General features: G+C 32.6%; 1 protein-coding gene across 2 annotated transcripts; it reads right to left on the reverse strand.

Annotated features, from left to right (window-relative positions):
* Positions 1-448: 448 nt before the first annotated feature.
* On the reverse strand, positions 449-12,987 carry Bma-mtm-5 (Myotubularin-related family protein; the record flags this gene model as incomplete). Of its 2 annotated transcripts, XM_043074429.1 has the most annotated exons (39): positions 449-544; positions 738-851; positions 953-1,089; positions 1,339-1,488; positions 1,616-1,710; positions 2,340-2,482; positions 2,741-2,854; positions 2,981-3,135; positions 3,307-3,443; positions 3,538-3,737; positions 4,082-4,226; positions 4,341-4,486; positions 4,557-4,730; positions 4,853-5,004; positions 5,112-5,343; positions 5,502-5,784; positions 6,039-6,165; positions 6,286-6,455; positions 6,677-6,861; positions 7,034-7,194; positions 7,319-7,517; positions 7,701-7,848; positions 7,923-8,149; positions 8,334-8,474; positions 8,704-8,874; positions 9,007-9,075; positions 9,285-9,437; positions 9,562-9,756; positions 9,913-10,014; positions 10,138-10,236; positions 10,374-10,616; positions 10,698-10,775; positions 10,882-11,101; positions 11,282-11,417; positions 11,529-11,739; positions 11,871-11,996; positions 12,386-12,496; positions 12,676-12,761; positions 12,912-12,987. In XM_043074429.1, 39 exons carry the CDS (start codon positions 12,985-12,987, stop codon positions 449-451), a joined length of 5,907 nt encoding a protein of 1,968 aa, XP_042930363.1. The 2 variants fall into 2 exon arrangements, with proteins under 2 accessions (XP_042930363.1, XP_042930362.1); XM_043074428.1 differs by lacking the exon at positions 9,007-9,075.
* Between the last annotated feature and the right edge of the window lie 167 nt (positions 12,988-13,154).

The following is a 13,154-nucleotide window of genomic DNA, read 5'->3' on the forward strand; positions in this document are numbered from 1 at the left end:
AGTAAATTAAAATTAAAATAAAAACAAGAAAAAGGAAAAAAAAGTGGCACAACACACTGTTGACAGTTAACAAACAAATGCTTAGTTAATATACTTTAAAATTTAGTTCCAAATATATATATATATATATATATATATTCCAGAAGCTAAAAATTAGCAACATGGCGTGATAAAATTAACTGATGTAAATTATCAGCATATAAACCAACAAACGCATAAGCAAAATGACTTTACAACTTATATCATCCAATATTTACATCAAACTTGTACACAGCATGATGTTTACAATATTAAACGTTGAAATTGCGCTACCTATACTAAAGATGCTATAGTGAATGAATGAACTAACAGCATAGATAAAGCATACTGTTCCTTAATATGAATGAAATATATAAAAATTAATTTTAGCAATGTAAATGCAGAAGCAAACATACTCATCTAGTAATCGTTAATCATGCAGAGCAGCCAAAATCTTTTCTAACCATAAGTCGGCGTCAACTTTCGTATCAGCAAGTAATGAATATACACGTCTAGAGGTACGAACCTGAACAATTTATACAAATTTACAGAAAATGTTAATGAAATATTAACAGAATAGCTTGTTAAATTACTACCAAACATTGTTGAGACTGGAAACATTTTAAATTGCTAGCATCAAATTATTACGGATTACAAAACAAAGCTAGCATCCTGAAATTTTATGAATCAATGAAATCATTTATAAATAAATCCAATACCTCCAGAAGTGGCTTCCTTAGAGCATGACTAGATGCTATTTCCACAGATTTAACGTCAGCCAAATCAATAACACCACGACAATTTATGTCCGTTTCATTCTCATAATATCTCAACTAAAAACATTATGAATAGAAAAAAAAGATAGGAAACCCAGATAAATAGTTTAAAAAGTTGAAAATTTAAAAAGTCTATAGATTCAAAAAAAAAAAAGAACCTGATGTCTATTTGAGTCAAGAACGAACCAACGAGGTTTCCACATCTTAAACGTAGCACCTTTTTTCATTAAAAATCCACTATACGTAGCACCAGCATGAGGATAATTTGCACTTATTGTTAGCGTTCTTGTATCTACTAAAATTAAAATTTTCAAAAAAAATGAAAAGGAGAAAAATATATAGCAAACGTTTTGCTCAGATGTGATGTTAGTGACCTTATAGATTCTCTTCTTGAAAAAAAAATGTTTTCTTAAAGAAAAAAGGCCTTTCATCATAGCAATAAATCAATTAATTTATTGATTTATTGATTTTAAAGTAAACATGGATACTGCAAAAATTACATCATAACTGGTGAGCCTAAATAATTTTGACAGAAAAAATCAACCTGTATAAGTTGCAGATCGTCTTGACACTGATGGAAGATCACATTTGGCTGTTACCACTAATCGTTTTTCCTCCGTATTAGGACAAGCAGAAGATACTAGAACTGAACATTTTTCATGACAAACCATACCACATCCCAAGCATCGGTGAACTGAAAAAAAAGGTCTTTTTTACCTGTAAGTTTTTCATAGTTTTGGAAAAAAATGTTAGACTTGAAGAGTTGAAATTTTTCAATGAAGTGCTGATAGCAAGTCAAAAAGAAAAGTGCAAAATCAAACCTGTACGTATTACAACACCTGGAACATTCTGGTGACATACTGCACATGCATCTCCAGGAATGACTTGTTGCGTAATAAAATGATGACCCGAATTCCTGAAAATTTGTAGGATTTTAAATTAGTATTTAAATAAATTTGTGCGCGATGAATAGAGTTAAATATCTTATTTATAGCATTGGCTGGACACCAGAAAGTAAACGGTGAATGATGGGTGCACCGACGGACAAATTCACTTTATGGAATGGTACAGCTTTCGATTTCAAGACAATTCTTCAAGCTTTAATGCCCTATTTCAGCGGATTATGACGGTTTCGTAAAATAGTGGCAACCAAATATGAACAATGTGCACATGTATCAAGCGCATAAAGATGAAGCTATCCCATTCGATCAGTTTTGCGCTTATAGATGTGACATTGGTGTGACAATTGTTTTACTACATCAACAGCTATTCAAATCATATTGTAAGAAATAATTTAGTTTAAATGTGTAATTTGTCCCAGACTTCATTAATGTGCGCATAATTCATGTCAGTAAATCATTTTCCTTTTTTTTTTTTTTTTGCCCAAAATAACGGATAATAAACTGAAAACTTTTGTATATCAACAAAGCATTAATAAAGGACTATTCTCCAACATCTATATCAATTAAAATTAATAAAATCTGACCATTGTTAATTTCTGATAAAAAAAAAAAAAAACGCAACAGAAAACTAGTAATAACACACGTGCTTGTTGTACTATCCCTTAGCCGTGAAGAGCTTTGCTGTCGTGATATACCATGAAGTAATAACTTAACAGTTTCCTTCTTTTGAACAGCTCTTTGCACATAGCGATGCCAAATACTTATAGTACTTGCATCCTCATCATTCTATGATAAGCCAAAATACAACTTTTACATTTTTCATATCAGTGAAACAGATTGTAGGAAAAAAATCATATTAGTCATTCTATACAAATTATAGTTTCAAGTTAAAATTTCTCTAAATACACTCATCCCTATACAATACTGATTGAATTTTATTATAAATGAAAATTATTAAATAGATAAGACATTAAAGTGAATTAAGAAAAGTATCTAACCAACTATATTACAGTTTATTGCATCCAAATCTTTTTAAAAACCAACTTGAAAGCATGAAATTTGGGTTGCACGATCATTCGCAATTGCAATCAATGTATGCCATGAATCTACGCCTTTCTCATATTCATTAGTGAGAAGTGAACGTAATCGTGTAAACCTCTACATAAAAAGGAAAATATTAATGATTTTTTGAGGCTGATTCGTTTTTCATCCTAAAAATGTATTCTAATCATTCTAGGTTTTTTTTTCTTCTTTCATTTCTGATCACAGAATTTTGATTCATACCTCAACCAAAGATGAAAATGAATCGAGAAGAAGGAAATGTGTACAACGATAGTTTGCATCCAATAATCTCCTTGGCATGGAAACCGAAGTTCCAACATCAATCAACGATTCTTGATGCTCATCTTCACGTTGTTGTTGCTCCATCTCAGCTATTTCTACAACAATAACTATTTTTTTTTTTTATTTTTTGTAAAAATGAAAAATGCCCCAGCGGATAAAGAAATCTAAATAATCAGAAATATTTGCCAGCAGTTCGAATTTTCCAAATTCTGATCTCAAAAATACTTTAGAAAATCAGATAACGAAGAAACAGTTGTAAAATTTACCGATATCGTAAGGTGATCCATGTGCCAAATGATCTTCACAATAAAAAGGCCACAATGTTAAGCTAGCTACATTTGACTGTGGTCGTAAAACAGTGTGCATTTCAGCAATATACATAAAATTATCGAATAAACACGATCTGAAACAATAACTAGGAAATAATAAGAAAAGTATTTGAAGTAACATATACTACACCTGAATTATTTGAAAAAAAAAAAAAAATATATATATACCCAAGACGTTTCTCGTCAATGTATGTCCACAATGATGCAATGCGCGGTTCTCCTACTGATAAGGTGAACGAATCAAACTTAATTCGCTCTGCTTCCGAATCATGCAAAAATGTACGAAAACATGCTGAGGTAGAATGATATGCAAGAAAACGAAGGTAGAAATCATTGAACTCGAATGCTGATGGATACTGTTCCCATGTCTAAAAAATACATTTTCAATTTACTAAAATATTTTCAATTGATGCTAACAATAATTTGCTTTCCTGATGGTTGGAATGTAAAAGTACCAAGCTGGAGATCGGATAATTGCTATCAATAGAGCGCAAATATAAAAGAAAACCAGAAACCAGAAACACTTCCTTTACCTGATCCAAGGCAAAATTTACTGTTAATAGGGAACCAGAACTTTTCGATGCTTCAATTACTGTTACACTTAGCAATAAATCAGATATAATCCGATTCTTCAGAGAAAAATACTGAGGTTTTGGTTTAATAGCAAATGGAAGTTCAAATTGGCAAAATTATTATCAATTCAATGACATGCCTGATGCACAGCATCCAAAAATAATAAAAACATTGGTGCAATACCACTGCTTTGAGATGCAGCTGAATGATTATGACGATGAGAGAAACGATGTCCAAACGCAAGCCATTCTTTTTCTATCAGAACTCGAAATCCTTCGAATGTCCTATAGTATCTTATTTGTTACTTTTATATAAGGAACATGAAGAAAATTGAAATCTAAAGCATTTCGTTAAAAAAAAAAAAAAAAAAAAACCTATATAAACATCTAATGACATGCCTGTAGTAAGGATCAAGAAGAAGTTCTGAAAGCGCTGTAAGTTGACAGGTAGCGTCCCACCCATCTTCGATACATATAACTACAGTTGAAAGTTGTACATCAATCAGATCCACTACTGCACAAGCTAAATGCAACAACGAAGATACCTGAAATTGCTATAAAATAGTTTTAAATTTCTGAACTTAAATTTCTTAACAATATTAAAATGCTTCGTACCATATGCAACCACAGAGAATCGTCGATTTGCTTTAGGAAGGTCAGCGATGGATCATCATATAACGGCCAGCTTGGACATGCTGCACGCAAGAATTTTTTGAAGGCTATCTTCACATTATGCGCAGATGGGTAATTTATAGGGACGAATTCACATCTTTTGTCTAGCTTCAGCATCTAAAAGCGTTCAGGTGAGTAAAATAGGATTTAAATTCGAGATCAATAGAAATGCATTCCAAATGATAATTAAGTAAACTTTAATTCTGATTGGAAAAGTACAGATATATGCTACAAGTAACCTTAGCTTGGCTTCTATCTCCTAATACGTATAATGCCTTCCTTGTGAGACTAGTAAGTGGTTTCGGAATTTGTCCTCGTCCCAAATTTGCACGTCGTGGCTGGATACTGCTGTTGTAATCTACATAACCAACAAAACGGTCACCATTTGTGGCTAAAATTTCTGCTGAATTATATAACCTACAAAAAAAGAAGAAATTTAAGAAGAAAAGTAAATTTTGTCCGAAAAACAGCAAAAATAAATGGATCAATAAGTCTTACGCTTTATTCCAGATCTTCCTCCACTATTACGGACAAAATTTGCTGCATGTCGAGCAATGTCCGTTTGTGATTTACGATATAAATCAGGCGTGCCGGAATTTAGTGATAAACCGTCAGCCGTAATCATGGAATAAAGTGATAAAAGTGATTCCACTGACTCAGACATCAAAGAATGACCATCTGCATTTGCCATTCTCGGTGAAAGTGCGGCAAACATAGAAACGTACCTTTCCTAACAAATTAATTTAATAGAAGTAACATATAGTTGAGGTACTTAAATTGCCTTTTAAAAGTGTAATGTGCTAATAACATCTTTGAAATTTATAAGTGAAAAAGATATTCCAAAAAAATTGAAAGTTTATTAACAAAAGAAGTAATTTATAAGTATACCTGTAATTCAACACTGTTTGGAGGAGCCATATCACGTGAATTGAGCGACATATAGGAACCGCTATAACCCATATTTTGGTTGTCACTGCTACCGAGGAAATTTGCTTGCTTCCTTAACCGAGTGACTACTGTTTGCGCAGTGAAGCCTGCACCACGTACAAGTAACGCACCGTTATCACTTTTCCATATAATTACTGGAAAACGGCCATGTCGGAATCCCTTCCCGATTTTCACAAAATTATCATCAAGTGTATTTGCAGGTACCACTACAATATTCGGGTAACTGAAAATAAAAAAAGAGCAGAAAATTTTGCTTTTAAAAATTATTGAAAAGAAAATTTTTCTAAATTTGCTTTTTTTTTTTAAATTATTAAAAACAGTAACTGAAAAACCTATCAGCGCTCTAACCATTCTTGACTCTTAATCTTTCATGCACGCAGACTAGAGATTAGATATTTAAAACAGCATCATAAGTTTGTTTCCAGTACGTCTGACATATGATCCGAAAGTTAATATAATTAGAAAAAGTTGTAAAACCTTTTTGTCAGTTCATAACGACGATTTGCATTCGCTAACCGAAAGGAGCCATGGTTCAAACCCAAACGGTCGTAATCAACCAAATAATGACGATGTAATCCACTTGTAGTTGGATCAACTAACTCTCCTAACCATTATTCGAAATGATTAACGGAAACTTGAAAAAAGAATTACTGTTTTACAATATGCTCAAACCCTAAACCAAAGCTCGGGAAAAAAAGTGAAACTTTCATATGAACGAACTTACCAGATAAATCTAAATAATCATTTTTCGACGAACGAGGTGATGCACCTGATGATAAGACATTGAGTGTGCCCGCATCACCGTTTTTCGGAAATGGTGGCAATGTTTTAGGAGGAGCCCGGAAACGTTTTCTTTCTTTCAATGGATTTCGCATCAAGGCTTTCTTTAATTCCCTGAGAGCAAATTTTATGCAAATGCTTAAGTTTTAAAGAATAAAAATAACCTTTATTTTTCAATTAAATCACCAGGGAAAGAGTTGGAACTATAAAGGTCGGTATGAGTAAACACAAAGATTCAGAGATAATAGCATAGAAAATTCTAAGATTAGATACATAAATAATACAGTGTAATTAAACGTATTCAAATTAAACTAAAGTTCAGTAAAATGCATTACTTCATTGTTCCATATTTGTGTTTCGATGTAATACCACCCAAAGTTGATGAAAGTACTGATGAAGCAGCTGAATAAGCAAACAACGTATGTGGTAAAACAGATGGCCATCGTAAACTACTCAAAGCTTCCATGAATTCTTCTGCTTTCTCACTCGGTACTTCTTCATCAAACGCAAATTTCATGAGCTATAAATAGTCAGCAAAGTGTATAAATACGAATTCAACAAGTTTTAAAAGTGAAGATATAAGTGAGAATAAGGAAAAGTAAACAACAAGAGGTATGAATAAACAAAAAAGTAGACAACACGAAACGTAAAACAATCATAAGACGAAATAACTTCAATAATTAATAATTTACTTGGAAACCCGAACTTCGTATCTGGAAGGCATCATGTAATTGATGTGCCACACGCACGGGAATACCCTCAAGCTGAGAACTTTGCGATGAAGCATCACTAATCGGTTTTTCTTTTGTTATTGACATAACTGTCACTGAACGCACAACCACTTGCTCACATACTGCAATTTATTACCATTTTCACTTCCAAATTTTATTCTTGTAAAAAATTAAAAAAAAAAAATAAACAAAAATCCTTATGCAATTTAATCCATGTCAAGCAAATGAAACAATGCAAAGACGTACAAAATAAATCGCAAGGTTGTCCCTTGAATACAACCCGATAATTGGTTAGGAAAATAGCTCCTTCTGCTGGAAGAAGGCTTTGTGGTGTTTCGCTACACGTTGTGCTCATTACACGCCCATCCGCTAACAAAAATACTCGCAATCCACCAGCAACAATACGTTCAGATGGTAATAAAAGTGCTGGTTGTAGTAATTTCGGCTGTAAATCAATTTAATAAACGGATATAAATTAAACGAAAAAATCAAAAGAAATATCAGAATTGAATAAAAATAGATTACTAGAAAGATTCGCGATAGCGAGCTATCTCATTTAATCAAATTGCCTACTGATTAGTTTCAAGCGAATCGTTGAAAATTATTTCAAGAAAACTGAAATTCCAACCTTATGCAAAGGTGAAAGACGTCTACTTTCAGTATAAACTTGTTCCAGATTGTCGATGTGTAATGCAACAAAACCGGGTATTTCTCTACAAAGACTTTCAATTTGAGGTTGCTCCAAACCAGCTGATGAACAAATACGATCGATAAGTCTGTAAAGTGTAAAAATAATAAAATCCACCAATAATAATTAATAATTCCAACATTAAAGATGGGGAAGATTAACCTGCTAATCCATCGAACAGTAGAATTTCCTAAATCTGTTGAATCGGCTTCAACAAAACCACTTTCCACTTCACTTTCACTTACGGACAATTCAGTTTCTTCATCAAAATCACGCTTTCTAGAATTTCGATCACTTCGCCTTTCCAATTCACGTACATTAACACGACGTAGCTTTGAGACATCGAGTGGTATTCGCATGTATACCATCAGATTGATGTAATGTTTAGCCTATAACACAGAAATCGCAAAAAAATAAAAAATAAATACATTTAACTATAAATACATCTAATTCAGAAATACATAAAAATTCGCTATTCTAAAACGGTTAAAGAAAATGATGAAATAAATTTGACACACTCAATCTACAACATTTAATTTATAAAATTTCAATGAAACAAATGGGTATATATACTTGTCCATAAACAATTGAATTTTCTTCTGTTGCACGCTTCTCGATTTCATCATCCTGAACATTTGACATGCTTGCTAGCTGATCACTCACTAAATCCATTCCGGAAGGTTTTTCCATCAAGTTCCATGTATCCGTAACGTTCTACAATTTATGGTTTAAATATAAGGTCTTTTCTCCCTGCTTTCTTCATATATTGAATTAGAACTTCAGATTTTTTTCTTGTTTCTACACTTTTCTGGTGCTTCGCTTCTTAAAAGACCAAATTTACGGATATAACCAAAGATTTCTTCATCCGCAAATATAATATCAGCAGTTAATTTTTTAGATTTGAATAGAGAAGTAAAAATATTTTATCCAAATAAATACATGCTTCTTTCAGTGGAAATGGACAATCCGATCCTTCCTTTGTTGGTAAATAGAGCCGTCTAATTTGTCGATGAACATCATGAAAGAATGCTGCTTCCCAAAACTGTTGATTATCCCATACTGCATGTTCTTGAATACACGTATATGCAAACTGATGTACGCCAGCAGTCAAACGCTATAAAAATACTTTTTTTTTTTTTTTTTTTTTAATATTATGTCCAAAACAAATACGAAAAAATTCTCACCAAACAAAGAAAAAAAGAGAAATCCAAAAAATCAAATTCCTTAATTTGAGATGATGGTTTACCCTGCAATAAATGTTGGAGAGATATAGCATCGCATAAGCAATTCCGTGTTCATCCTCTCGAGATTCTTGCTGAGAAATTTTCGATACATAATATGCCCAATTATTATATTGAAAATTCATTTATCTCAGCCAACCTACTCAGTCTAGTTTTAACTACAAATTAAACTATTTTCTATTCTCGATTCCACAAAATATAGCACACAGCTTTTTTCGAACGTCTGATCAAAATTGTAACCCACCCTCATTCTACATAGATTTATTTTGAAAAAAAAATATACATTAAGAGCGCAATTCATTAATCGCACAATTAATTCAAACTGCTGTGGGAATAAAGTTGCACGGTTGATAGGGACAAGATTTTTCCATAGTAACTGACAAAATGCTACACGAGCATTAACACTTCGCATTGATAACTCTACTGCACACATTATCTGCAATCAAACAGATGTCATTTAATAGTAATAAAATACCGTCCTTTCCAGCTACTTCGCAAAACATATCTTCAAAATATCTATTTAAGAAAGAAATTCCTGGAAAGAAAAACAAAATTATCACCTTCCTAGCATCCGATAATTTGAAATCAAATATATGATGTAAACAGCTGCCAAGAACTTGTAAACGTCTGGATACTGCTCCCATATGTTCCTCTCTAGCAATAATCCAGGGCGTAGCTTGAACACGACGTGGACATAATACAGGTGCGATGTTATTTGAGGTTGTTTTCAGCTTACATTTGATTGACTGTGATACCTTAAATAATACATGAATATATGCAAAAAAAAGAATTCTAAATAGAGAAAATTTACTCAGGCCAAATGATTAAGCATTTGATCAGCATGGATTCTATTTCAAATTAGAACCCTGATAAAGATTCTGATTGTGAGAAAACATTTAAATAATACTAACCAAATCATTATTAAGAAGACGTAATTTTGTAGATGAAAATGGAACTGTAAATCGCTGCTGAGTTACAAATGGAGTGACTGAAAACGGAATTTCTTGCCTTTCCTGGAAAAAAATCAATAAAAAATGTAATGTAAAATGCTTAAATTTAAGTACATAAGTAATGCACCGAAAACCATGAATACTAGGAACGACAGTAAGTGGGATAACAATGAAGAAAAAGAGTACATTCTCAAGTAATTTCTCAGCAATCTCAATGATGTTTTCTATACTGGTTGTTCGCGAAGCTAACTGACCATTTGATTGTTCGCTAATCTGAGCAACAAGCTGCAAAATTAATAACATATTTTATATGATGCCGTGTAAAATCCAAATTTACTGCAGAACAACCCATTTAATTCCAAATTCCATTTCTTGATGATACACTGTTTCTGAAAATTCTTACATATTACAAAATAACTCACTTCGTCGAATAAGTCGCAAATTCGAAAAGGTAACCCGCGTTCGGATATGAAAGACTGAAAAAGCAGGCTGTCAAGAAAAGCACGAATAAGTGGACAGGAAGAAAATTGTCGTAAACCCAAAAATGCAGATTTGTGAAAGACGATTAATGGCGACGTATAAACACGAATAACTTCCAAGCAGCATCGATATCCCACTAACAGATCCGCAAAGAAACGAAGAAAACATGCTCGAATTCTTTTATCCTAAAATACTGCAAATCAATCTAGCTGAATAAAAAAGACAACACAGATCAAAACGAGTAAAATAAAAAAAAAGTAGATGACCTGTACTTCATAAGCAGGAAATGGTGGTTGCCCAACTTTCCATGCATAATCTGCAGTAGCTAGACCGGGAAATAGTACCTATAACATCTATGAATCCATAGCATTCTTATAAATGTTTATAACTATCACGCTAGCCTTTTTTTTAAAAAAAAATTTCATATTTATTTTCGAAAAATATGCAAACCATCTGCAATGAGGAAGTGAGTTGCTGATGAAATGGTTGAGGAATAATAGGTATTGTAATTGAAGGGGGCACGTAAACAGCACCAACATCTAGATCCACTACAACTGCATCTAAATCAGTACACCGTATACGAACAGTATTTAGCACACCCATGATGTATGGAGTTGGGCTTTCTAGATATTCAATGAGTAATTCAGGCAATACAGGAACATAAGTATGCCTGAAATTGTACAATAAATGTAACAAATAATGCAAAACTGTTATTCACAAACTCGATAATTATCTTTTGAACAAGTTGTTTGAATAAGAGAGCACAGTTCTCTTATTCAAGCAATTAAAACACAAAAAGGAACTAATTTTTTTCACGATTACAACTAAGCACAATATAGAGTTAACTCACGGATAATCAAAAGGATATAGCAGCGAACGCAAAGCGTAGCAGCTATCAGCAAGCAGAGAAAGCGAACTTGATCGAAACAATATCTTATAATCAGTCATGACAGCACAAAGCAAAGTTAGAATATTGTGGATTGTTCCTAAATCAGAAACTATTCAAAATTATAATACAATATGCATAAATCAAAGATCATAAATACTTTTTTCTCAATAAATCCTTTCAAAATATTGCCAAATAAAATCAGACAAACCTAACTGCTGCAGAAATAGCGTCACTTTGTCAGATGTGACGGGTATTGTTGGCGATTTGGGAGCTCGTACGGAAAGTCGATCACTCCCTAAGCAAAATGATACCGCAGGCATACCCGGTGTCAGATAAACCTGAGAGAGAAGTGTTGAAATCATCAATTCCGCTTTATCTTCTGCTTCCAATAAAGCCAAGAGGATCTGATTTAAGCAGTTCTGAAACATATTATTAAATGATCTAAAAATTCGGGAGCTGCTCACCTGTCTAATTAAATTATTAAAACATTTCGGAAATATACGAGTCAAATTTCTTATAATTGAAAAAAAAAAAAAAAAAAAGGCATTACTCTGAATAAATCGAAAAAAGGGAAACGCGATAATATCACTATAACTTTCGGTTTGAATAGGCTTGGTCCTTCATCAGATCTCGTATCATCTACCTCTTCGATGTCATCTCCACAAGGTTCGTAAACCTAAAAAGTTGATTTTTTTTTTAACATAAAGACTTTTATGCTCTGATCAAAACCATCTACTATAAAACTTGATTAATATGATAAAAACAATAATATATCTGCATGGTAACCAGCATTGACAAACATATGTCACACGAGCTCCAAATAAGCCGAAAATTTAATTTATAGTGTTAACTAGTAAATAAAATAACTACTAACAGCTTAACTTACCGGTGAATAATACAGCATCTCCCCAAGAAATGACTACTATGGAAGATGCTAACACCCTAAATTCATTCCATAACAGCAAGCATATGAAGGCTAATTATTTTGAGCATAAAAATAATAAAATTTTTAAATAGAAAAACCAGGACAAAAATAAATGAAAGTGGAAAAATTGAAAATATAACCTGTAGACAGCAAGCGTATTGTCTGGCACCCATAATATCCGTCAATGTATTTGTGAAGAAGCAAACAGGACGCGTTTCCGCCGAAAGAGCCCAACCTTGTGGCTGAGAAAACTGAAATCAGAAATTATTTGAAATCATAATCTCTAATTAAACTAACTTAAATCTAAAATAATTAACTACTGGAAAATCCTTCTCTCTTCTATCCTCTTTACTCTTAACAAGAAGAGAAGTATATGGAGTCCATTATAATCCAGAATGACCCGATTTCCGAATAAAAATTCACAACATACCACTTCAAGGCTTGGTGATAATGATATATCTGACCAATCATATTTTGGGAAGCGTTGTACAATATTCCCAACACTGCTCCCGTGTCCTGAAATAGTGGTTTTAGCAAAAATTTCCTTTTTAAATTTTTTTTTCGAATACAAGAGATCTTAAGTCTTAAGTTAACGTTGTAATTTAAATCTCTGGAATAAATATAGATGAGTAGAACCAATGATATACATTTAGTAATAAAACTAACGGATTTGAGTTTCATCAAATTCGATGATGACAACGTAATCTACAAGACGGGTACTTGTTTCTTCATATTCCGACATTACAGTGAGTCCAGGCAGCACACTGATCCTGGATAGAATTATTGGATGTTTTCAGAAAAAGAGTAATCAATTGGATTTTTTTTAAAATTAATACAGCAAAAATCTCTTTGATTTATAAAGTTAGAGATTATAAAAGAAAAATTTCTGCTGTTTAGAGAAAAAAAGGT

Source organism: Brugia malayi, assembly GCF_000002995.4.
Source record: "Brugia malayi strain FR3 genome assembly, contig: Bm_v4_ChrX_scaffold_001, whole genome shotgun sequence".
NCBI lineage: Eukaryota > Metazoa > Nematoda > Chromadorea > Rhabditida > Onchocercidae > Brugia > Brugia malayi.